Here is a 24,531-nt window from a genome sequence, read left to right on the forward strand (position 1 = left end):
CAGGGGAGGGCCAAGTCCCCTCCCCCGTGGGGCCCCAACAGCCCCTCCCACACCAGGGGCCCATTCCTCACCAAGACCAGCAGCCCCTCCCACTACAGGGGGCCCATCCCTCCCCCCCCAGTGCTCGGCCCCCCAGAACCCCTCCCGTCAGCTCTGGGGCTCCCGGCTCATCCCCCTCTGGCTCACTCTGCGCCCCCCTGGGGGAATGTAATAACCAGCCCCGTTCTCAGCCATAGGGCTTGTGGGGGGACAGCTCCCCCCTCCCCTCACTGGGTCCGAACCCCCTCGGGGGGAGGATACAGCGCAAGGGGCCGGCGCTCACCTCGTACATGGGGCTGGGGTCAGGGGGCCTCCCGGGCTGGGCCTGGAGGAGACAGAGGTGTTGCCGGCACCCAGTGCCGAGAGGCTAAACAACAGCAGGGGTTAGTTCGCTACCCGGTGTGCGTCACCCAATCATCAAAACGGGGTGGAGAAGCAGAAAAGTTTATTTGCAGCGGCAAAAAGGTCCAGGGAGAATAAAATCTCCAATCCTGCACCCAGAGTAGGAAGTTACACAGGCTTTTATACATCCTTTTCCCCAGCATACTTATCTAATGGCAAGCTGCCCTAAGTATCCATATAGCCAGCCAATCCAGTTCCCAGCTAGTTCCCTGGTGCTCTGTATCATTTGTTAAACCATACAGAAAGCTGCTTTATTCAGCATTGTTCTTCCATATCTGCCCTGTTTGGCCTTGCTTAGTTTCAGGCAGTCTGGCTCTGCAGCATATTGTTGCAGATCCTCAGCATAACTGCTGCGAGTGCCTCCAGGCGGGGGGGGCCCAAGGACACTTGGGCCTAGTGCGAGGGGGCTTCATCGACACTCGTGGTCTTCCATCCCCTCGAGTTACCTAGTGGCCATGCCCCAGTGTCCCCAACAGAGGCAAGAGGGGCATTAGCACCAGACCCCAGAGACCTCAAGGGGGGGAAACCGGGAGAGTCAGTGGGACCCAGGGTTTGTGTAACCCTCCCCCACCCCTGCCCAAAGGGGACAGGGTAAACTGGCTGGGGGCTGTGGGTCTGGACTGAGGGGCATCCGCAGAGGAGGGGCGAGGCCTGGAATAGAGGGGGGTGGGGGTGGCCCTTGTCACTCACCACTGGCCCCGGCCCGGCTGTAGGGGGCAGGTTCTCGTACACTGGGACAGGTGCCTCGTTCTCCCTGGGGGTCTCGTTCCAGCAGCAAGAGTCTGGGAGGAATCATCAGAGACGCTGGAATTGGGGCCTTGCCTCCCAGCCCCCCCCTGCTCTAACCACGAGACCCCACTCCCCTCCCAGAGCCAGGGAGAGAACCCAGGAGTCCTGGCTCCCAGCCCCTCTCCTCACTCCCACTCTAACCCACTACACCCCACTCCCCTCCCCGTGCCAGGGAGAGAACCCAGGGGTCCTGGCTCTCCTGAGGGGTGGGGGCTGTTACTCACAGAGGAAACAGACCCCGACTCCGACCAGCGCCATCCCCACCAGTGACCCGATGACGATCCTGGGCAATGGCCCCAGCAGAGAGACCTGAATGGGCACCTGGGGGAGGGGCATCAGGAGGAAAAACGTGGGGGGGGGGGCAGTGTTGGATCAGACGTTCAGCCACAATCCCCTCACCCCGCCCCCTGCAGCCCCCAGTAGTGGTAAACACCCATTTTTTCATGGTTTGTATGTATAAGAACATCTTCTGTATTTTCCACAGTATGCATCCGATGAAGTGAGCTGTAGCTCACGAAAGCTCATGCTCAAATAAATTGGTTAGTCTCTAAGGTGCCACAAGTCCTCCTTTTCTTTTTACTTATAAAGTTTGCGGACGATACCAAGCTGGGAGGGGTTGCAAGTGCTTTGGAGGACAGGATTAAAATTTAAAATGATCTGGACAAACCAGAGAAATGGTCTGAAGTAAATAGGATGAAATTCAATAAGGACAAATGCAAAGTACTCCACTTAGGAAGGAACAACCAGTTGCACACACACTAAATGGGAAATGACGGCCTAGGAAGGACTTCTGCGGAAAGGGATCTGGGGGTCATAGTGGACCACAAGCTAAATACGAGTCAACGGTGTAACGCTGTTGCAAAAAAAGCAAACATCATTCTGGGATGTGTTAGCAGGAGTGTTGTAAGCAAGACCCAAGAAGTAATTCTTCTGCTCTACTGCACGCTGATTGGGCCTCAGCTGGAGTATTGTGTCCAGGTCTGGGCGCCACATTTCAGGAAAGATGTGGACAAATTGGAGAAAGTCCAGAGAAGAGCAACACGAATGATCAGAGGTCTAGAAAACGTGACCTATGAGGGAAGATTGAAAATATTGGGTTTGTTTAGTCTGGAGAAGAGAAGACCGAGAGGGGACATGAGAACAGTTTTCAAGTACATAAAAGGAGGGACAAGGAATTGTTACAAGGAGGAGGGACAGGAATTGTTCTTTTTTAACCTCAGAGGACAGGACAAGAAGCAATGGGCTTAAATTGCAGCAAGGGCGATTTAGGTTGGACATTAGGAAAAACTCCAGCAGGGGACTGGACTAGAGACCTCGAGGTCCCTTCCAGTTCTATGATTCTATGACCCCGCTCCCTGCGCCGGGGATGGAACCCAGGCCTCCGGGTGTGGGGCAGTATTTGGGGCTGGGTCCCCCCAGCACTGTGTCTGTGGGATCCCGGCTCCTGGAGGTGTCACAAGGCCCCAGCTCCTTCCCCACCCCACAGCTCCCAGGGCAGGGTCCACTGGCCACTGGGGGAAGTTTCCCAATAGCCAGTGGGGGAGGGGCAGCAAGTTGGGTAAGAAACCCACTAAGCAACAGCCCCAGATTTGGTGTGGCGGGGGGGCGGAGCCCTGAATCCAGGGGCAGTTGGGGGGAATAGAATAGAATAAAATAGAATATCAGGGTTGGAAGGGACCTTAGGAGATCATCTAGTCCAACCCCCTGCTCAAAGCAGGACCAATCCCCAATTTAACCAATCCCCAGGAGGGACTCACCTGCGGAGCCGGGGCTGGGGGCTGCAGCCACCCAACAAAGGTAGGAGGCAGCCTCCCTGCATCCCTTGCCTGCAGTAACCGGACTTTGAGTGTTCAGTCAGTAAGTCTGACCAGACACTGTCTGGTCCCCTTTTCAACAGGACTTTCCAGTCAAAAACTGGGCACCTGATCACCCTAGAGTGGCGTCTAGACCTTGTGCTGGCCCTCTGCACAGGGTGAATTTCATCCTAAACGTTCAGGTAACAAACAGTATAGAGTCAGATATTGCCTAGCAACATGAGCTGCCCAAGATCCATCAGTCACTCACCTGGCGCTCCCCGCAAATAAGGGGAAGCAGTGACACAAGACAGCCTCATGGAACCACCCAAGTACAACTGAAAATTTAGCTGAGGGCAAAAAATACTTTGGTGGTTGTTGCAAATCTCATGAAATTTCACGGTGAGTGGATGTTGCTCAGTTGTTCCACGTTCATCCATTGGTGGGGTTTTTTGTGGGTTTGTCGGGGATTTTTTTTTGCAACTGACAAATTATATTTTGCTAAAACCAGCCACAAAGATAAAGAAATAACTGGGGACAAGCTCCCCAAATGGTTACATTTTGACAAAGATGTGATTTCTCACTACTGTCCCATTGGTGATCGTTTTTCTACCTGGCCCCTGCAATACACTGATGGATCCCACATTTTTGCCGGCTTCCCTTTGATTAGCTAAGGCCCTGAGCTTGTAACCTGATTAATTCAGGCAGACCCTTGTGCCCATATGGAGCCCTCTTGGGGCTTTGCAGAGACTCAGGGCTCCACCCTCATGAATTAGATTTTGCAGCATCAGGGCTTAGAGTTTGTTTCGTCTGTAATCAGTGTGGCTTTGCATTTCTGTCGCTCGCTAAATATCCCACACCTGGCCCTGCTAAACAGACTGACCCTAACCTTCTCAGACAATTGAATATATTTTTTTTCCTTTCAGAAGAGAATGTGTAATTTCTATTACATGCATTGTTTACTGATGAGATTACATCTGGATCGTCATAGCAACCTCACCGCTGAATTGGAGAGAAGAGAATGCATTTCACGTGCTGTAGAGATGTGTGACGTCACTCTGAAACTGTATCCCGCAAGGATTCGGTCAATAGGTGTCTGCAAATCATACCCTAAAGTAGGGCACAGGAGGTCAGATCCAGAAGCAGGGAGCCCCCAGCCTGCAGCCTGTGGAGTAGAGCAGGGCATCTATGCACCGTGTCCTTGGTCCAAGCGCTGCGGGTGGCAAAGGCTGGCTTCACTCTGTAGGTCACATTTTATAACAGCAGCAGCGCTTGGTTCCATGGCTGGGCTTCTCCACGGCACAAGGCGATCTCAGGTCGTTTCTGATGGCTGGTGTGTAATGGCTTCACATAAGACTTATGGGAGCAGCATTGCAAGATACCAACCCAATTTTGTGTGGCCATGGGAAACACATTCCCCCCTCCAAGGAATGTCCATGGTTTGCTTGATCTCCTAGGTTGCTTTGTGACCTGTACTGGGGAAAATCCATACATGTGGCTAGGGATGTGCTGATCCATCTACTTCGCCTCTCCACCTCTGACGTGGCTTCGGCAACTCCACCACGTGGAGTAGCTTTATCCGTGCGACATGGCCTTCAGCCAATACGTTTTGAGACAGTGGCAGTGACAATACTTAGCACTGAAATAGCACTTCACATGCGCAAAGCAATGTATAGACATTAATCAATTGAAAACACCCCTGCGGGATAGGGAGAGTGAGCTACAAGTGCCCAAATTCTGGACCAGACCAACCACGATCATTCATCATTTTGGCTACTTATCTCAGGTCCGTCAGATGGATCTGATGGGAGGATTTTGCCACTACAGCCCGTACATTGTTCTCAAACAGAGCAGTTAGATTACAGCAAGGCTAAGATTCGCACTTTAACAGACCACATCTCCAGAGTGCATTCTGAAGCAGAGCGTCCCTCTATATTTGTGGATAAGAGCCATAACTGGCAATCCCACACTGGTTTCTTTTGTTCCTGGACATTCGAATGTACCCTTTGTCACCGAACTTTACACCCCAGCTGTTGGAAGGAGAAAAACACAGAATTAAACATTAAGAGAATAAAACACCTTTCTTTATAGGCAGGGTTCCCCTCCCCCATTTTCTCATGTGTTTCAAGCTGTTTAAAAAGGGCATCCAATTCACATCAGTACAGACACATACGTGCACAGCTCTACACAGCTCACTTATACCCCACGCATATCCCAGGAGCATGTTATTCTATAGATAAATACAGCTCAGTGATGGACTTTCTTTTACCTGTTTTTCACAAGCCAAAAGTCCTTCCCATCCAGGGTGCCATAGCCGATAACCAGAACCGCATGATTCGTCTCGAGAGTGCATCGTGGATCATCGTAGACTCCTGGAAGGAAAGAATGCGCAATCACAAGGGAGGAAAAAAAGGCCGGCAGGGACTTCTCTGTTCAGTAAAGCTGTTGTAAGCAACAGCACCCACATGGTACCAACATGCCTCTATCCTGGTCCCCTATAAGGGGGGTAAGAATAACAATCCCTCACTCTTTTCATCGTAGATCACAAAGTCTCATTATCTCCATTGTGCAGATGGGGACACGGAGGCACAGAGGGGGAAGTGACTTGCCCTTGGAATAGAACCCAGCTCTCCTAAGCCCCAGTCCAGCGCGCTGTCCACTGGGAAGTTTAGTTTCTGTCCAATCAATGGCTTTCCTACTGAGGCGGCTGTGACGAAGTGGGACTGTTCTTAATGTTTCCTCCGAATATTGTGGGGGTGCCTCAGTTTCCCCTATGCAGTTCTTAAGTATCTAGGTGGTGGGGTAAGGGTGTATGATCACTGCAGAGCCCTAGAGGGCAGGTGTGTACAGGGGTCTGGACACAGAGAATGGCCGACACCCTGTTTCCTGGCAACTGATGGCCTGGGCCCTTCCCCCCTGCAAGGTGAGAGCTAGAGGGTTGGAGAACAAAGGAATCAGGTGACCTCCTGGCCCGGGAAAGGAACAAAGCCGAGAGGAGGAGGGGCTGGAGGGAGTTTCAGTTTGGGGCTGGCTAGGACATGGAGTGAAGTGCAGACGTGGTTGTCTGGCTCACTGCCCCCCAAAATGGACCCAGCTGAGGGGTCCTGTTCTCTGCACCTACAAGCTCAGTGTTAGACCATGTTCCTGTCGTCTAATAAACCTCTGTTTTACTGGCTGGCTGAGAGTCACGTCTGACTGCGAAGTTGGGGTGCAGGACCCTCTGGCTTCCCCAGGAGCCCCGCCTAAGCGGACTCGCTGTGGGAAGCGCACGGAGGGGCAGAGGATGCTGAATGCTCTGAGGTCAGACCCAGGAAGGTGGAAGCTGGGTGAGCTGTGTGCCCTGCGGACAGGCTGCTCACCGGAAGGCGACTGCCCCAGAGTCCTGACTGGCTTCATGGGGAGCAGTTCCAGAGCATCGCCCGGGCACTCCGTGACAGCGGCCAACTTGCCTTGTGTGAGGTGGGCACCTACCCCCAAGAACTGGACTCAGACCCCCTACATGTTGGATCATATTAAAGAAGTTCTGTATTAAAATCACAAATGAGTTTGATTCCCCATAGTTTAAATTCCAGGGTATTAATAATTCAGAGGTCTCTTGGTTTTTGGTACTGTTTCTCTCCCTCTATGTGTGAAACTTGCAAGCTGCTAATTGTGTTAGTACATTCTAAGACAGAGTCTGTTCTCAAAGCAATTCACAGAGAGAGAGACTCAAAGCAATACTCTGTAACAACAGAACCAGCACCCAGAGACTCCCCGCCCTTTTGTTGTATTAACAATTGTGATTAAAATAGAGATAGAGGATGTATGTGGTTGGATGCTTGGTGTGGATAATAACTGAATGATCAGGGAGGTGCCAGCCTAAGAATCCAGTGTCCATCGGCTGAAGAAGGCGATAAGTGGAAATAACCAGAGGACCCCCCGGAGGGCAGACTGGAATCCACCCAACAGCCTCAAGAATGGGAGAACCAAAGAACAAGATAACATCTAGCAGCACGGAGCCGTCAGGAATGTGCCATCTGCTGATTGATTCAGCAACAGCATGATGAAGCAATTCCCATAGACTGGCATAGGAAGAAATTCCTATAAAAATAGACTCTAAAAAGTGAGAACTTTGGGGTCTGATTCTGCAAACCAACTTCCAGGAGCATGAGATGAGCATCTGACAAGGCCCTGCTCCCTCCTCATGTCCAGGCCACCTGGCCAGTGGCTTGGCATGAGCAACTCGAAGGCTGGTAACTATGATAACAACCTTGCAGAACCTGTGTGTCTGTGTTTGTATGAATGAATGTGTGAATAAATAGGAGATTGAATGGAATGTTATAGCTATAACTAACTGCTTACTATGATTCTTTCTGTAGTCACAATAAATGTGGTATTTTGCCTTTTTCCCTTTAATAAGATCCTGCTGGTTTTTATTTTATTGGTATAACATTTTGGTGGAGAAATGCGAAAGGGGGAATATTGGTAAAAAACCTCAGTTATTGTAAATATTGGTGTGCACACCGCCAGCTCTATTGAGCTAGGCATTTCTATTAGGTTAACCAGACCTGCTGGCCTCCGGGAAGGTAGCAGGGGACCTGCTGGCCTCCGAGAAGGTAACAGGGAAAACAGATTAAACCAGACCTGCTGGCCTCTGGGAAGGTAGCAGGGGACCTGCTGGCCTCCGAGAAGGTAGCAGGGAAAACAGAACAAACTAGACCTGCCAGCCTCCGGGAAGGTAGCAGGGGACCTGCTGGCCTCCGAGAAGGTAGCAGGGAAGAACAGGTTAACCGGACCTGCTGGCCTCCGAGAAGGTAGCAGGGAGAAATAGGTTAACCAGACCTGCTGGCCTCCGGGAAGGTAGCAGGGGACCTGCTGGCCTCCGAGAAGGTAGCAGGGAAGAACAGGTTAACCGGACCTGCTGGCCTCCGAGAAGGTAGCAGGGAGAAATAGGTTAACTGGACCTGCTGGCCTCCGGGAAGGTAGCAGGGGAAAAACGCATAGATTAAGCTATGATTTCAGAATCTAGGCTGTGTCACTTGCTAAGTAATACCAGCAGTGACAAAGAGATTGAAATATCCATGTTAAGATGTTTAAAAGAAAACAGGGTAAGCCAGTACCAGAGGGAGGAATGGAGTCAGAAGGAACTCCAACCTCACCTTTTGTTAAAGAAATTACACCTTTTAAACAAATCCTTCAAAAATTTGGGCACAGTCCTTGGACTAAACAAGCCCTAGCTGATGTCTGCACTATTTCGGACCTAGAGGATCGATTGGCTCAGTATATCCTCATATATAAACCTTCTAGTGCTGCCAAAAGAGATGCAGCAGCAATTTGGTTGTTGTGGGAGGCATGTAAGGATTCTTCCCTCCGCTTGTCCTCATGTAAAGAGGAAAAGGCACAAATGGAAAAGGGAGCAGACAATTGGAAGGTGCTGGCTACAAATACCCAAAGCCAGCTGAAAATAGTGAAAGAGGCACTCCAGGAATACAAAAAGAGTGAAAAAGTTAACTCTGCAGAGGCTGGAGGGAGGCAGGTAAAGGGGGAGAAGGTTCTATGTACGGCACCCCCAGGCATAATTACAAAGAGAAAAGAGAGTAAAAAAAAAGTTAACTCTGCAGAGGCTGGAGGGAATTAAGCTGCTAAACTTTGTGAAAATGTTAAAAAGGAAAAGTGTTAGAGAAAGAGCATTCTTGGTTTCTTTGCAGACATTCTGAAAGAAATATGGGCCCTTTTCCAAAGGAATGTCTGTAAATTAGCCAGGCAAAAATAAACTATCTGATTAAAATCATTTGACTGGACAATTTAGTCAAATTTGCTAAAAGAACATAAGGGGGTTCTATTGGAACTTAGCTGCCTCAAATGTATAAAGGGAATATAAGATGTAAAAAAAAAAAAAAAGAGCAGTGTGGAAGGGATGTTAAGGAAAAGAAAACGTGTATGTATCTATCTGTGTGTGTGTAAATATGTAAAGTTCTAAGGACCAGTTGGTTTTGTTTTTGTTTTAAATAATGCCACTAAAAATCCATTTGACTCTTTAATTCAAAGTTGCAAAACTGACAGACCTTTTTGCTAGACACAGGTAATTAGTGTTGTTTGGCTTTGGCATTTAACCCTTAAAAGGTAACTCAATGCTTTACAAAATTTAAAATGTTTTTAAGTTGTGGCTGCAGCAGGGCAGTCAAAATCAGGAGAATATAAAAAAAAAATTCTGGATTCTTTTTGTTTGTTTGTTTTTTGTTTGTTTGTTTTTGTAACAAAATAGCAGATGAGAGTGGTAGTAAAAAAAAAAAATTAAAAAAAGACAGTGCCCCTCTGAAGCAACAGCAGGGGTGAGGTGCACAAAACAAAAAGAAGCAATGTTAGAAACACTGAGTCTTAAAATGGCTCTGAGTAATCAGACTGTCACTTTGATAAAGGTACATGAAACCTCTGTAAGCAAAAAAAGAAACAGTGACACCTTATGTAAAAATGGATCTGGATAATATTATAGAAGTTAAACTATGGAAGGAATGTGCATTTGCCCCAGAACATGTGCAGTTTATATTGTAGAAGGGGCAAAAGAAATTCAAACATACCATGCTACTTAATTAAAATGCTATTAGGGCTCCAAAGGGAGCCACAATAGGTTGGGGGTTTTTTTTCAGATTGCTGTGTGTTTTGGAAGCAAAAGTTAAAAGTAATCAAAACTCTGGTGAAAGTTGATTGTGTCCCTTTTAAGATAAGAGTCTCTGAGCTGCTGATGGCTTTAAATCCAAAAGCAGGAAGCTTCTGGGAAAATGCAAATTATTAATGATAAAGGAAGGAAAGAATTAGCAGCACAAAGGAGCTGCAGATAAAGGACACACCTGGTCAGCAAACAAAATGTCTAAATAAAAAGCATGGGATAACAAGATAATTTTAATAAATTTAATGATAAGAAGTATCCCTGTAACAACATATAGTGTGTATGATTTTTGGAAAAACCCTTTAAGGTTGTATGGTAATGATGCTTCTCAGTTATTACCTGTAAATAAAACTTAAAGCTTAACACAGCAGGAAAAACATTATAAACTCGGTCTGCTGTATAAGAAGGAAAACTCAGGGATTTAATGACTAAACAGTGGGATAATTTCCCCATAACCCTTAAAAGATAAAAGCCATTGAAACCTGGCCTGCCTATAGACCAAACACAGGAAAATGTGGGGGCAATTCCTCTGTTTTGCCTGCAATCAGCAAGGGTATTTGTAAAAGAAATATTTTAAGCAATAAGCTGCCACCCCAAAAGCTGTAGAAACATGTTTTTTGTCTTTCAGAAAAATCAGGAAAAGCTGATGCCAGCTGAAAAGCAAGCACCCAATACCATGAATCTACTGTCACAACAGAAATTGTGTTTTGTGTTCTATGTTTTGTCTTGTGTTTTGTCTTGTTGCTAGCACTGTTGTGTGTTTAAAAAAAAAAATACTGAAGACCTGCAGGAACTTAAAAATAAATTAAGCTTTCTGTCCCAGCTACAGGACAGCCTGATACAAAAACAAGTACATGCCAATGTAGACTTGGTCCAAATTGGTCTGGGTAACCTAAAAGGCCGATGGAATCTTTAGTAATGGCTTAATACTACCACATGGCTTATCCATAAGAAAAAAAAAATATTAGAAATAGGAAACTACACAGCCATAGCTATGGGATGCGCTGAAATGCAGATACTTGCACTAGCTACTTTGGAACACAAAATGTTCTGGGTCATATTGGGAAATATTAAGGGTTTGATGCATTTGTTAAAAAAAAAGAAAGAGATCATTGTTTGACACTTATCAATATGAATGGATGCAATATGTTTCCAGTATTGTAAACCAGACTTGTTAATGGGAGAAATTGTTGTCAAAATTGCACACCAACAGTCCCTGGAGGCAAAGGTATTGAAGGTTAACCCACTCCCCATATTACACATGGGATCCTTCTGGCTATTCTGGACCTTGAGCCAGTGGGCTGGGGAGAGAGGGAAGCTATTGGACACTAGAGGTTGTACTGAATGGACTCCTCAAAAGTCGGTGTGCCTCACCTTGCCTATTGCCCCAGAACCTTGTAGTAAAGATACACCACTAGGATCGTGTATGTGGCATGAATTGGAATCACACACTCAAATTGCCTCACAGTACTTTCTCTTGAATAGGCTACATAGAAAGTGACACTGACGATTATAAATCTTAGTGTCAAAAGGGGGATTATGTTGGATCATATTAAAGAAGTTCTGTATTAAAATCACAAATGAGTTTGATTCCCCATAGTTTAAATTCCAGGGTATTACTAATTAAGAGGTCTCTTGGTTTTTGGTACTGTTTCTCTCCCTCTATGTGTGAAACTTGCAAGCTGCTAATTGTGTTAGTACATTCTAAGACAGAGTCTGTTCTCAAAGCAATTCACAGAGAGAGAGACTCAAAGCAATACTCTGTAACAACAGAACCAGCACCCAGAGACTCCCCGCCCTTTTCTTGTATTAACAATTGTGATTAAAATAGAGATAGAGGATGTATGTGGATGGATGCTTGGTGTGGATAATAACTGAATGATCAGGGAGGTGCCAGCCTAAGAATCCAGTGTCCATCGGCTGAAGAAGGCGATAAGTGGAAATAACCAGAGAACCCCCCGGCGGGCAGACTTGAATCCACCCAACAGCCTCAAGAATGGGAGAACCAAAGAACAAGATAACATCTAGCAGCACGGAGCCGTCAGGAATGTGCCATCTGCTGATTGATTCAGCAACAGCATGATGAAGCAATTCCCATAGACTGGCATAGGAAGAAATTCCTATAAAAATAGACTCTAAAAAGTGAGAACTTTGGGGTCTGATTCTGCAAACCAACTTCCAGGAGCATGAGATGAGCATCTGACAAGGCCCTGCTCCCTCCTCATGTCCAGGCCACCTGGCCAGTGGCTTGGCATGAGCAACTCGAAGGCTGGTAACTATGATAACAACCTTGCAGAACCTGTGTGTCTGTGTTTGTATGAATGAATGTGTGAATAAATAGGAGATTGAATGGAATGTTATAGCTATAACTAACTGCTTACTATGATTCTTTCTGTAGTCACAATAAATGTGGTATTTTGCCTTTTTCCCTTTAATAAGATCCTGCTGGTTATTAATTTATTGGTATAACATTTTGGTGGAGAAATGCGAAAGGGGGAATATTGGTAAAAAACCTCAGTTATTGTAAATATTGGTGTGCACACCGCCAGCTCTATTGAGCTAGGCATTTCTATTAAGTTAACCAGACCTGCTGGCCTCCAGGAAGGTAGCAGGGGACCTGCTGGCCTCCGAGAAGGTAGCAGGGAAAACAGAACAAACTAGACCTGCCGGCCTCCGGGAAGGTAGCAGGGGACCTGCTGGCCTCCGAGAAGGTAGCAGGGAAGAACAGGTTAACCGGACCTGCTGGCCTCCGAGAAGGTAGCAGGGAGAAATAGGTTAACTGGACCTGCTGGCCTCCGGGAAGGTAGCAGGGGAAAAACGCATAGATTAAGCTATGATTTCAGAATCTAGGCTGTGTCACTTGCTAAGTAATACCAGCAGTGACAAAGAGATTGAAATATCCATGTTAAGATGTTTAAAAGAAAACAGGGTAAGCCAGTACCAGAGGGAGGAATGGAGTCAGAAGGAACTCCAACCTCACCTTTTGTTAAAGAAATTACACCTTTTAAACAAATCCTTCAAAAATTTGGGCACAGTCCTTGGACTAAACAAGCCCCAGCTGATGTCTGCACTATTTCGGACCTAGAGGATAGATTGGCTCAGTATATCCTCATATACAAACCTTCTAGTGCTGCCAAAAGAGATGCGGCAGCAATTTGGTTGTTGTGGGAGGCATGTAAGGATTCTTCCCTCCCCTTGTCCTCATGTAAAGAGGAAAAGGCACAAATGGAAAAGGGAGCAGACAATTGGAAGGTGCTGGCTACAAATACCCAAAGCCAGCTGAAAATAGTGAAAGAGGCACTCCAGGAATACAAAAAGAGTGAAAAAGTTAACTCTGCAGAGGCTGGAGGGAGGCAGGTAAAGGGGGAGAAGGTCCTATGTACGGCACCCCCAGGCATAATTACAAAGAGAAAAGAGAGTAAAAAAAAAGTTAACTCTGCAGAGGCTGGAGGGAATTAAGCAGCTAAACTTTGTGAAAATGTTAAAAAGGAAAAGTGTTAGAGAAAGAGCATTCTTGGTTTCTTTGCAGACATTCTGAAAGAAAAATGGGCCCTTTTCCAAAGGAATGTCTGTAAATTAGCCAGGCAAAAATAAACTATCTGATTAAATGACAGGTTTCAGAGTAACAGCCGTGTTAGTCTGTATTCGCAAAAAGAAAAGGAGGACTTGTGGCACCTTAGAGACTAACCAATTTATTTGAGCATGAGCTTTCGTGAGCTACAGCTCACTTCATCGGATGCATGAAGTGAGCTGTAGCTCACGAAAGCTCATGCTCAAATAAATTGGTTAGTCTCTAAGGTGCCACAAGTCCTCCTTTTCTTTTATCTGATTAAAATCATTTGACTGGACAATTTAGTCAAATTTGCTAAAAGAACATAAGGGGGTTCTGTTGGAACTTAGCTGCCTCAAATGTATAAAGGGAATGTAAGATGTAAAAAAAAAAAAAAGAGCAGTGTGGAAGGGATGTTAAGGAAAAGAAAACGTGTATGTATCAATCTGTGTGTGTGTAAATATGTAAAGTTCTAAGGACCAGTTGGTTTTGTTTTTGTTTTAAATAATGCCACTAAAAATCCATTTGACTCTTTAATTCAAAGTTGCAAAACTGACAGACCTTTTTGCTGGACACAGGTAATTAGTGTTGTTTGGCTTTGGCATTTAATCCTTAAAAGGTAACTCAATGCTTTACAAAATTTAAAATGTTTTTAAGTTGTGGCTGCAGCAGGGCAGTCAAAATCAGGAGAATATATAAAAAAATAATTCTGGATTCTTTTTGTTTGTTTGTTTTTGTAACAAAATAGCAGATGAGTGGTAATAAAAAAAAAAATTAAAAAAAGACAGTGCCCCTCTGAAGCAACAGCAGGGGTGAGGTGCACAAAACAAAAAGAAGCAATGTTAGAAACACTGAGTCTTAAAATGGCTCTGAGTAATCAGACTGTCACTTTGATAAAGGTACATGAAACCTCTGTAAGCAAAAAAAGAAATAGTGACACCTTATGTAAAAATGGATCTGGATAATATTATAGAAGTTAAACTATGGAAGGAATGTGCATTTGCCCCAGAACATGTGCAGTTTATATTGTAGAAGGGGCAAAAGAAATTCAAACATACCATGCTACTTAATTAAAATGCTATTAGGGCTCCAAAGGGAGCCACAATAGGTTGGGTTGTTTTTTTTCAGATTGCTGTGTGTTTTGGAAGCAGAAGTTAAAAGTAATCAAAACTCTGGTGAAAGTTGATTGTGTCCCTTTTAAGATAGAGTCTCTGAGCTGCTGATGGCTTTAAATCCAAAAGCAGGAAGCTTCTGGGAAAATGCAAATTATTAATGATAAAGGAAGGAAAGAATTAGCAGCACAAAGGAGCTGCAGATAAAGGACACACCTGGTCAGCAAACAAATTGTCTAAATAAAAAGCATGGGATAACAAGATAATTTTAATAAATTTAATGATAAGAAGTATCCCTGTAACAACGTATAGTGTGTATGATTTTTGGAAAAACCCTTTAAGGTTGTATGGTAATGATGCTTCTCAGTTATTACCTGTAAATAAAACTTAAAGCTTAACACAGCAGGAAAAACATTATAAACTTGGTCTGCTGTATAAGAAGGAAAACTCAGGGATTTAATGACTAAACAGTGGGATAATTTCCCCATAACCCTTAAAAGATAAAAGCCATTGAAACCTGGCCTGCCTATAGACCAAACACAGGAAAATGTGGGGGCAATTCCTCTGTTTTGCCTGCAATCAGCAAGGGTATTTGTAAAAGAAATATTTTAAGCAATAAGCTGCCACCCCAAAAGCTGTAGAAACATGTTTTTTGTCTTTCAGAAAAATCAGGAAAAGCTGATGCCAGCTGAAAAGCACCCAATACCATGAATCTACTGTCACAATAGAAATGGTGTTTTGTGTTCTATGTTTTGTCTTGTGTTTTGTCTTGTTGCTAGCACTGTTGTGTGTTTAAAAAAAAAAAAATACTGAAGACCTGCAGGGACTTAAAAATAAATTAAGCTCTCTGTCCCAGCTACAGGACAGCCTGATACAAAAACAAGTACATGCCAATGTAGACTTGGTCCAAATTGGTCTGGGTAACCTAAAGGGCCAATGGAATCTTTAGTAATGGCTTAATACTACCACATGGCTTATCCATAAGAAAAAAAAATATTAGAAATAGGAAACTACACAGCCATAGCTATGGGATGCGCTGAAATGCAGATACTTGCACTAGCTACTTTGGAACACAAAATGTTCTGGGTCATATTGGGAAATATTAAGGGTTTGATGCATTTGTTAAAAAAAAAGAAAGAGATCATTGTTTGACACTTATCAATATGAATGGATGCAATATGTTTCCAGTATTGTAAACCAGACTTGTTAATGGGAGAAATTGTTGTCAAAATTGCACACCAACAGTCCCTGGAGGCAAAGGTATTGAAGGTTAACCCACTCCCCATATTACACATGGGATCCTTCTGGCTACTCTGGACCTTGAGCCAGTGGGCTGGGGAGGGAGGGAAGCTATTGGACACTAGAGGTTGTACCGAATGGACTCCTCAAAAGTGGGCGTGCACTCATTAGGGAGAAAGTAAATACAACCCACAGAACAAATTTTAAAAAGCACAGGTTAATGTAAGCCATGTCCACTCAGTGGGGTGTTCTGTCCCCATCTAGTGGTGGCCGGGCCACAGAAAGGTTGATGAGCCTGCCACAGCCTTGGCTAAAAGAGGTTGGGTCTTTTAGCTCCAGCAAGAAAGACTGATGCGTTAAGATCCAGAAGTCCCAGTCCCTGCTGCCCACCCCGGCACACTGGCATTGCATGAACATGAGTGAAGGGTCCACGCTGGGGTGCTATTTTAATGACACCCTGTAAGACACCAGCAGGAATTGAACCCAGGGTCATTAGCCCTTGAAGCACCTTTCGACCTAAAGGAGCATCTCTGGTCATTTGTTGTTACCATTAATCTGTGTCACAGGAGCACCTGCCAGCCCCAGACATAGACCAGGGCCCCATGGCGCTGTACAAACGCAGAACAAAAGGATCGTCCCTGCCCCAAAGAGCTTCCAATGTAAGGGTATGTCCACACTGCACACTCCTTATGGCAGCGTGTAGACTGTATACACTACACACACACCCCGCATAAACAGCAGGGTAGACGGCTTAGGGGAGTAAAGACAAACCTGAACCCTTAGGGTATATGCCCTACATGGCTCTCTACACGCCCAAGCAGGGCCTCCCCCATCTGCACTGCTCGTTTTTGCAGTGTCATACGTCGTTACCTCCCCGCTGCTGGGGCCTTTTTCTGCCACAGGGAAAGACTCCAGCAGCGGGAGGTAGTGGGGAAAAACTCTGACAGCTCCCACTGCCTCCAGCGCCAGAACCTTCCAGTGCTGTGGGTAGCTACACAGCGCAGTGCGGATACAGCCCGCTTTTCACTGCTGTGTGTAGCTGCACCTACCCTGCACGCCACCAGCAGTGGTGTGCAGTATAGACATACCATATGTATAGAACAAAAGAGATTAGCTTCCAGCAGTACTAGGCTTTTATCCTCTAACTAGCTGCTAGAGGGGGACATGTAACACACATTGAACCAAGCGATCACGTGATGGTGTCACTCACAAAATGCAAAATGTGCTTTCAGCTGCCTGTGGTTTTTGTTTTCTAATGACTGTAATTTATTGAGGAACCAAAAGATTCCAGGAAATAACAAGAAAACAAAAGCCAGGTCTCCATGGGAAGAGCACAATGTGCACGTCTCCTCAGCAGCAAGCTGCAGAACAAATAGCACCTTCCTCCACATTCCTCTTTCAGTTTAAAGAGGCAGTCCTTAGAAAGCAAGGGCATCACGGCTTCAAACTACGTACAGCACCGGGCGCGAGGTGTTCTAGCTTAGAGAACATACCTGATCTGTACAGGAAAAACGAAGGCTGTTTCGCATCTATGATGACAGACACAGGTCCGATATTGGCTATGGCATCCTTCAGGGCTGCTTCATCGGCATACGGGAGCTCAACGAACTTGGAGCAGGTGGCGGCTCGCGTGGCAGGGTTATAGTGACACGTTCCGTTCTGGCAGTGGCAAAGAGCAGATGAAGCAGGGACATTTCAGCCTCTGGCATGAGCATCTGACCCACTCACAATATTTGTTTTTATCTCCTTTGTATTCCCCTCCGTTGTCTGAATCCCTCACATTTCTTAGACCACTGCTGCTCCCTCTGGAGCATTCCCTCTGCCTCTAGGGATTGAGATCAGAGTTGAGGGACTAATCGGTTTTTCAGTTCGGTGACTTACCCGGAAAAATAAAATTTAAAAAATCTGTTTCAAATCGAAGTGGAATTTTTTTGTTATTATTTTTTCACTGAAACAAAAAAAAAAATCAAAAAAATTTGTTCGGGTCAAATGAAACCTTTCGAATGTCATTTCAGAATGAGCTGTCAAAATGGTTCATGTTGGAAATGCCAAAACAGTGCATTTCAACATTTCCGGGGGAGGAGGGGAAATCAGGTTTTTTCCCCCAAAAAAATATTTGCTGAATTCGGGTCGAATTCATAGTTTCAGTGCCCTGAAAAATGCATTTTTTGGTAAACTATGTGCCAAAAATTTTTTACCCAGCTCTAATTGAGATGCCCCAGTGCTGGTATCTCTCCTTTCCCATCACTCAGGTAAGAAGAAATTTGAGGACTCAATAAATGACAGCAATAAAAATTTGCAGCACTTGTGTAGCATCTTTCATCTGCGGATCTACGAGACTTATGCAAACATTAATTAATTAAAAGCCTCCACACACCCCCGAGATGGAGGGAAGTGTCATTATCTGGGTTTCACGGAGTAGAAGAGTGAGGAACAAGCAGAGCTCAGATTACAACCCAGGAGTCCTGACTCCAAGTTCCACTGTGCTAACCACTAGATGCCATTCTTCGCCAGCGCTGGGATTAGAACCCGGGTGACCTGACTCCCAGTCCCCCCTGCTCTAACCACTAGAGAACACTGCCTTGAAGATCCCTTCTCCTGATCTTTGTGCTTATACAAACAGGAAAGAAGGACCCAGTAAAACAAGCCACAAAGGCTATGTCTGCACTGCAATAAAATACCCGCAGCTGGCTTGTGACACCTAACTCAGGCTCTTGGGGTTCAGGCTGCAGGGCTATAAAATTGCAGTATAGACCTTTGGGCTTAGGCTGGAGCCTGGGCTCTGGGACCTAGTGGGGGAGGGTCTCAAACCCTCTGCGACGCAAGCCCAGAGTTTGTAGAACTAGAATTAGCAGATCCTGGGTTTGGTAACCTACTGTTTGAGCGTCTACACTCATTTGTAACCCTAAGTTAGGAATTGTCGAACCTTGGATCCCAACCTGGGGCTCCAGCGTTGACTCTGCATTATGCAGGGCAGAGTCCAAGCACCGTATCCCACACTTCCTAGTACCCTCACAAAATGTGGCCACTCCAGCCCTTTGTTCACAGTGCACCATGGGAAATCTTGACTGTCCACCAAACTTGACTATCCAGAGGACAAAAAATGTGGGCCTGTGGGATTGTGAGATACTTTGGGTGGACTCCCAGAGCATGAATCCAGTGGGGCTGCATCTATGCTGCAAAGCAATAGGGCTTGAACCCTGAGTCCCAGCTTGACTCAGGCTTGGACCTTCCTGGGTCCGAGCCCTCAGTTAGCACAATTTGTGTGTCGATGGAAGAGGGGTGAGGCTTGAGCCTGAGTTCAAACCCTGGGCTTACATTGCAGTGTAGACATACCCAGTGTTTCCAAGCCTAGGCTTGAGCATCCACATTGCATTGTAAACCTGGGTTTCCAGTTGCTGGATCCAGGTCTCATAGCCATGCTAACTGCACCACGCAGACTTTCTGACTTCAGACTGCGGCTTGAGCTGCGTCCCCACTGCAAAATGACAAGGTTTGGACCCAAGTCACAGCAGGACTCAGACTCTGACCCATTCTCTCAGCAGTGTCATAGGACCTGGGGCCTGAGCACTTGCTGACCTGAGTCAGGCTGATCTGTGTGAGGATGGAAAGGGAGCCTGGGCTCAAACCTGAGTCAGAACCCAGGCTTAGTGTGCAGTGTAGACAGACCCTCTCTGTGTCTGTCTCCAACCTGGATACCAACCTGAGCTGTGTACGGATAGGAAGCGTCCGAATCAATGCCGCCATTATCAATGATGTACTGGAAGGCTTGGGTCATAAATCCACCGCTGCAGCCCTGGTTCCCGTACATACTGGTACAGTCGACTAGGTTCTGTGCACTGAGAGACACCAGGTTTCCAGTTTTCAGTTTCACCTGGGCTTCTAGGGCACCGACAGCACTGAAAGCCCAGCAGGCGCCACAGGGCCCCTGAAAAAGCCAGAGAGATGCACTGAGCCACTGCTGTGATGGGTACCCATGTCAGCAAGGGAACAGATTGAGCCTCCCACCTGATTTTTCACATCAGTAACACATCCTTTGTCCCTCCAGTCCATTGAGTCCGGCACTTGGCTGCCAGGGCGCGGCTTGTAGGTGGAATTCCGGTCAGGTGGGTGGGGAATTTTCACTCCAGTTAACAAAGCAGCCACTTCCTCGCTGGTCTAGTTAAAAGAACACACACACCCCTTCAGACTGACGTCCCCTTCGATGTACAGTGGGGAAATTCAGATACAAACTCTGCGGCTCAGGTTCAACTCATGTTCATTGATACGGTGTTTTCCTTCATGCAGTGAAAAATATGAGCAGGACTGAATGCTGGGGATCAGCCTGGCTGACACAATAGCCTATGCTGTAGCTTTGTTTGCTGGAAACATAACCCTTAAAAGCACAAAACCCAGAGGCAAATAAAAAGAGCCCCCAGATTTAGACTCTTTTTTAATGCCAGGATTTTTAAGTCCCCCATGATTTTAGGGGCCTGACTCCTGAGTTCTGAATGCTTGGCGGTGGCAGTAACGGGATCTGAAGCACAAGCCCCTGCAATTTCAGTTAAAGGAGCAACTTCTTTAACCCGCAATGGCCTAGCAGACAGGTTGTGTGTTATTCCACACGTGACATTCCTCATGGGGCTAAGGGAGGGTGGCAGACACAGTAAGGCAGAGAAGCAGGAACCTGCGGGAATGGGATTCCCACACTTTTGACTTCACATGCACTGTATGTGCAAGGTCACGCTGCTTGGAGGATGCCACTTGTACAGAAACATTCTGGGGGGAGGGGAGGGATCACACCAGCAGCGGGCTAGCAGGGGGTGGAGTCCCTGCACTTAAAAAACCAGGACTACCCCCCGATGGCAGATTTCCCACACACACCCCTGACCCACGCAAGTAGAACAAAGATCTGCACAGCTCTCGGGAGCGGTGATGGGGGCAGGTTTGCTGCTGGAGGACGCACAGGGGTGCTGCGGTTTGTGGCCTCCCTCTGCACTGCTCATACTGACCCTGGATTGGCTGGAGCTTATTCTACCCTGTAGCGGGGTAGACACCCGCTCCTGCCCTAAGGGGCTTAGAACAGCCCCGGAGAGGGTTGTGGCTGGGGACAAGAAGCCTGGGCTGATTGGGGAAGGCAGCAACAACTGGGGCCAGGCCCCAATCAGGCCCAGCTGGCCCCTATAAGAGGCTGCGAGCCAAGAGTCCAAACAGACACCCCCTCTGCCTGTAGAGAGAGAAGGGCCTGGCTGCTGGGGAGCCTAGCCAAGTGCCCAGAGTGGAGCAGGGCTGGGGAAAGGCCAAAGGAGCTGGGGAGCTCTGGCCTGGAAACCCCCAAGGCTGCAGCCTAGTTGAAGGCCAGTTAGGTACTGCGGTTGCAGGGGGCAGCCCACGGGTAGGCAGAGGCAGCAGGTCCAAACCCAACCTTGCCTGTGAGGAGTGGCTTATATACTGCAGTCAGCCTCCATGAACGGGGGCTAGATAGTGACGGGGCAGTAGCCAAAGACTGAGGCGAGTTACGATAGGGGGTGGGGGTTCCCCTGGGTGGGGAGACCCTGCAGGTGAGGGGTTACTGCCAGGGGGCAGCACCCTGGCATACAAAGGGCACCGGGTCTGGGAGGGACACGGGGGCCCAGCGTAAGTGGGACGCTGGCCTGCAGAGGGTGCTCCAAAGCTGGAAATAGAGCTAATTCCCAGGACACCAGCAGGAGGTGCCGTAGGGGTGAGTCCCACACACTTACATGCCCCTGATTCAGTTACATTCTCTGGCCACGGCACCCCAAGGGCAATACAGATAATTCCCAGATCCCCAGTCACTTGGTCTGAAGTGATATTTTTTTTAAACTTACCATGTCTGCCAGGTGGTTCATGCCCAGCTCATAGGAATGCAGCCCCAGTGAGTGCTCGAGGTTATGCAGCATAACGAGCTTGAGGTTCTTTTCCCAGGTCACGCGCCGTTCCCCTTCCTCTTTCTGGAACCAAAGCACAGTCCCCACGTTATTATGCAGTAGCCCAGAGGAAACCATCTGCAGTATAAATGGGTTATAGTTCTACAGTGCTTTTTTATCCCCCAGGAACCTGAGTGCTTTGCAAAAATCTTGCCCAGATCCTACAACACTCACTCAAGCAAAACTTCCTAGGAAATCAAGGGGAGTCTTAACAAGTTAAGCGTGGCAAGATTGAGTCCTACCGCAGCCCCAAAATGCAGCCAGTTCTGGAGTGGTCTGCAGCTGTTTTTTAACAGCACACAGCAACGCTAAACAACAGGGTAGGACAAGAAGAGAAGAATCACATTGTATCCACTTAAATCATCAGGGGGAACTATAGGGAGGCAGAATGTAATTGCCACCAGGACAGTGATGATACCTTGTAATTTAGGAGGAAAGTACTGTAGGATTCGCTAATGACCCCAAGCAGTCGGGGCCTTCAACTAAGCCAAAGTAATTAAGGAGCTGAACATACAGTTAGGATGCAAAACAGTATCAATAATCGAACATTCACAATACAGCTTACAGCTGTGCAAATCACTGACTTTTTGGTTTGGCAGCCAAACCAAACAATGTTTTAAAAATCACTTGAAGATCTTTGGACTTGGGTCAAACATTTTGTTTCAATTTAGGGCTTTTTAAATCCTTTTATTTAGTTATTGTTAATAAAATGGAGGGAAATTCCAAGACAAAATGGCTTTCCAAAAGGAAAAGTCAAAACGGTTCATTTATTAAACGCTGAAATGAATCACTTTTTCCCACCTTCCCATTTTATTGTTTTTATTCGACCAAAACAATTTGCCAGAATCGAGCCGAATTCCCCAATTGTTTCTGTCAACCTAAACCTGCATTTTTCCACCCCGAAAAAAAAGGTTGTGTGAAATATGTCACCTGGCTCTAATATATTCCAAAAAACACGCTTTAAGAAATCAGCTAACCCCCTGGGATGGTTTCGGCAAGGTGGAGGGTACATACAGGGCCCAATGCTCATTGAAGCTGAATGCACTTCTGAAAGCAGAGAGAGCTTTACAGTCTCCAGGAGAGGAGCAGGAGGCACCGATCTCAGTGAGAGCTGCCGGAGGGCTGGCATGCCAAGGTCCTGGATACCTGCTGACCGGAGGGGAGATGGTGATGGAAATCCCCCTCCCCCACTTCGAACCCACAGCTGCACAGACCCCACCTTGTGGCTGTATTGCTTGCCATAGGTTTTCTTCCAGAGCTCCCAGTGGTTGTCCAGCGTCGGGTCTGAGTGTAGATGTGCAGTAGCAGCAGAAGCAAGAGAGGCCAGGAAGATACAAAGCAACAGCTTCATTCTAGCAACGGCTAGAAAAAAAAAAAAAAAAAAGAGCAGGCTGGTGAAAGATAATATCTGCATGGTTAAGTCAAGTGTCTCAATTTCCTCCACTCAGTGATGGTGCAAAAGATCCAACACTGACTTGCTGAGATTTCTCCGCTCTCTCTGCCAGGAGCAAAGCGTCAAGAAGCAAACCCTGACCCTGCAGCAGCTCTCGCACTTGTACCTCTTGGGGCGAGGGGGCAGGGGAAGGGGCTTCCTGGAACCCCATACGACAACAACAGACGTGAAAGGAAAACAGAGCTAGGTGAATGGATAATATCCCCCGGGTACTTCCACAGCTCCTGAACTGGATCTTGGACCTGGACCTGGGCATCAGAGCCTGGTATAAGGGATACAGCGGGGAGGGAGGGACAGAGCTAGCGAAAGTCAGAGACATTCCCAGCTGGGGTGGGAATTGATGTAGCTTCACTGAGGTCAATGAGTTTGATCCCTAGGTGGTATAAACTGGTGTCGTTCCATTGTGATCACTAGAGCAAAGCTGATTTACACCGGCTGAGGATTTGGCCCAGAGAGATTTAGGTGAAGAGGGCTTGGATTTTCAAAGGAGCCCAAGCGATTTTCAAGGGAGTTAGGCACCCAAATCCCACTTAGTAGCTCACGAAAGCTTATGCTGTAATAAATTTGTTAGTCTGTTAGGTGCCACAAGTCCTCCTTTTCTTTTTGCTAACTCCCCTAGGTTCTTTTGAACACTCCAGCCTAGATAGGAAGATGGAGGGGTGTACGGGGCTAGAAAGACAGACTGAGAGAGGGAGACAGAGAGGGTGTATGAGAATAGATAGAGAGGGTGTATGGCAAGTGAGAGAGAGGGTGTTGAACAGATAGATAGAGGGGGTTATTGGAAGAGAGAGAGGTGTATGTGGGGATAGAAAGAGAAGACTGACACATGCGGGTGTCTGCAGATGCAAACTCTCTACTAGCAAAATTCCTCACATGGTTCCAAACACGACGAAGAGGAGATTTAAAGTACAGAGGGGAAAAGAAAAAGCCAAACATACCTGACGGGAGTTCGCCCGGTGGAGATTTCTAGGCAGGAATCCTGAACTGATCAGCAGGCAGCAAGAATTCCCCCAAATTCTCCTCCCAAGGTTGGCTCCTGAGTGAACCCTAACACCCTTCCTGCTCTGACTGCATGCCGAGAAGAAGGAGTTCGGTTTGCCCTGCCAGGCTCATCACAGCGGACTGTGAATGGGGAAATGGCAGGACCTCTGCTTTCACTTTTACTGTGACTGTATCAAAACAGGGATGTTCACTACGGCTGCAGGCTGATTTTCAGTCCCCAGCCCTGGACCACTAAAATCAGGTGTTTTTCCTTCCCTTCCCAGACCCTACAGCACATGATTAGGAGAGTTAAAAAATAAACTAGTAGGGTCAACATTTTCAAAAGCTCAGACAGGTGCAAACAGTTGCTGGGACCTCCCTTTTGGGGTTTAAGTTATCATCAGTATTATGGTAAAACCTAGAGATCCCAGCTGAGATCAGGGCCCTGTTGTGCAGGGTTCTGCATGAACACAGAGGGAAAGACAGAGCCTGCCTCCCTGAGCTCACAAGCTAAATAGACAAGACAGACAAAGGGAAAACTGAGGCACAGATCAGGGAAGCAATTTGCCCAAGGTCACACAGCCAGGCTGTGGTACAGCA

At 46.9% G+C, this 24,531-nt stretch overlaps 1 protein-coding gene across 5 annotated transcripts; it reads right to left on the reverse strand.

Moving 5' to 3' along the window:
* Window positions 1-467: 467 nt before the first annotated feature.
* On the reverse strand, window positions 468-24,100 carry LOC102947924 (cathepsin S-like). Of its 5 annotated transcripts, XR_006287291.1 has the most exons (10): window positions 23,889-24,075; window positions 22,717-22,859; window positions 21,399-21,521; window positions 19,579-19,728; window positions 19,274-19,498; window positions 17,064-17,229; window positions 5,293-5,395; window positions 1,455-5,053; window positions 1,132-1,223; window positions 468-530 (listed from the first exon to the last, which is right to left on the reverse strand). XR_006287291.1 is itself a non-coding variant. In XM_027830327.3 (8 exons), the coding sequence occupies exons 2-8, from the start codon at window positions 22,846-22,848 to the stop codon at window positions 4,954-4,956; spliced, it is 999 nt and encodes a 332-aa protein (XP_027686128.2). In that variant the 5' UTR covers window positions 22,849-22,859; window positions 23,889-24,100; the 3' UTR covers window positions 468-4,953. The 5 variants fall into 5 exon arrangements, 3 of the variants coding, with proteins under 3 accessions (XP_027686128.2, XP_037739503.1, XP_037739504.1); XR_006287290.1 differs by having other exon boundaries at window positions 1,132-5,053; XM_027830327.3 differs by having other exon boundaries at window positions 468-5,053; window positions 23,889-24,100.
* Window positions 24,101-24,531: the final 431 nt, after the last annotated feature.

The sequence above is a fragment of the Chelonia mydas genome, chromosome 24 (genome assembly GCF_015237465.2).
Source record: "Chelonia mydas isolate rCheMyd1 chromosome 24, rCheMyd1.pri.v2, whole genome shotgun sequence".
Lineage (NCBI taxonomy): Eukaryota > Metazoa > Chordata > Testudines > Cheloniidae > Chelonia > Chelonia mydas.

What these genes read in the sequence shown, in the direction of transcription:
- LOC102947924 (XM_027830327.3), bottom strand. Translation starts at nt 22,848, where the DNA reads ATGAAGCTGTTGCTTTGTATCTTCCTGGCCTCTCTTGCTTCTGCTGCT. An exon ending in CCTATCCGTACACAGCTCAG is followed by an intron (nt 17,230 to 19,273) that starts GTTGGTATCCAG and finishes TGCCACTGCCAG; the next exon opens with AACGGAACGTGTCACTATAA. An exon ending in TTTTGGCTTGTGAAAAACAG is followed by an intron (nt 5,054 to 5,292) that starts GTAAAAGAAAGT and finishes TCCTTCCAACAG; the next exon opens with CTGGGGTGTAAAGTTCGGTG.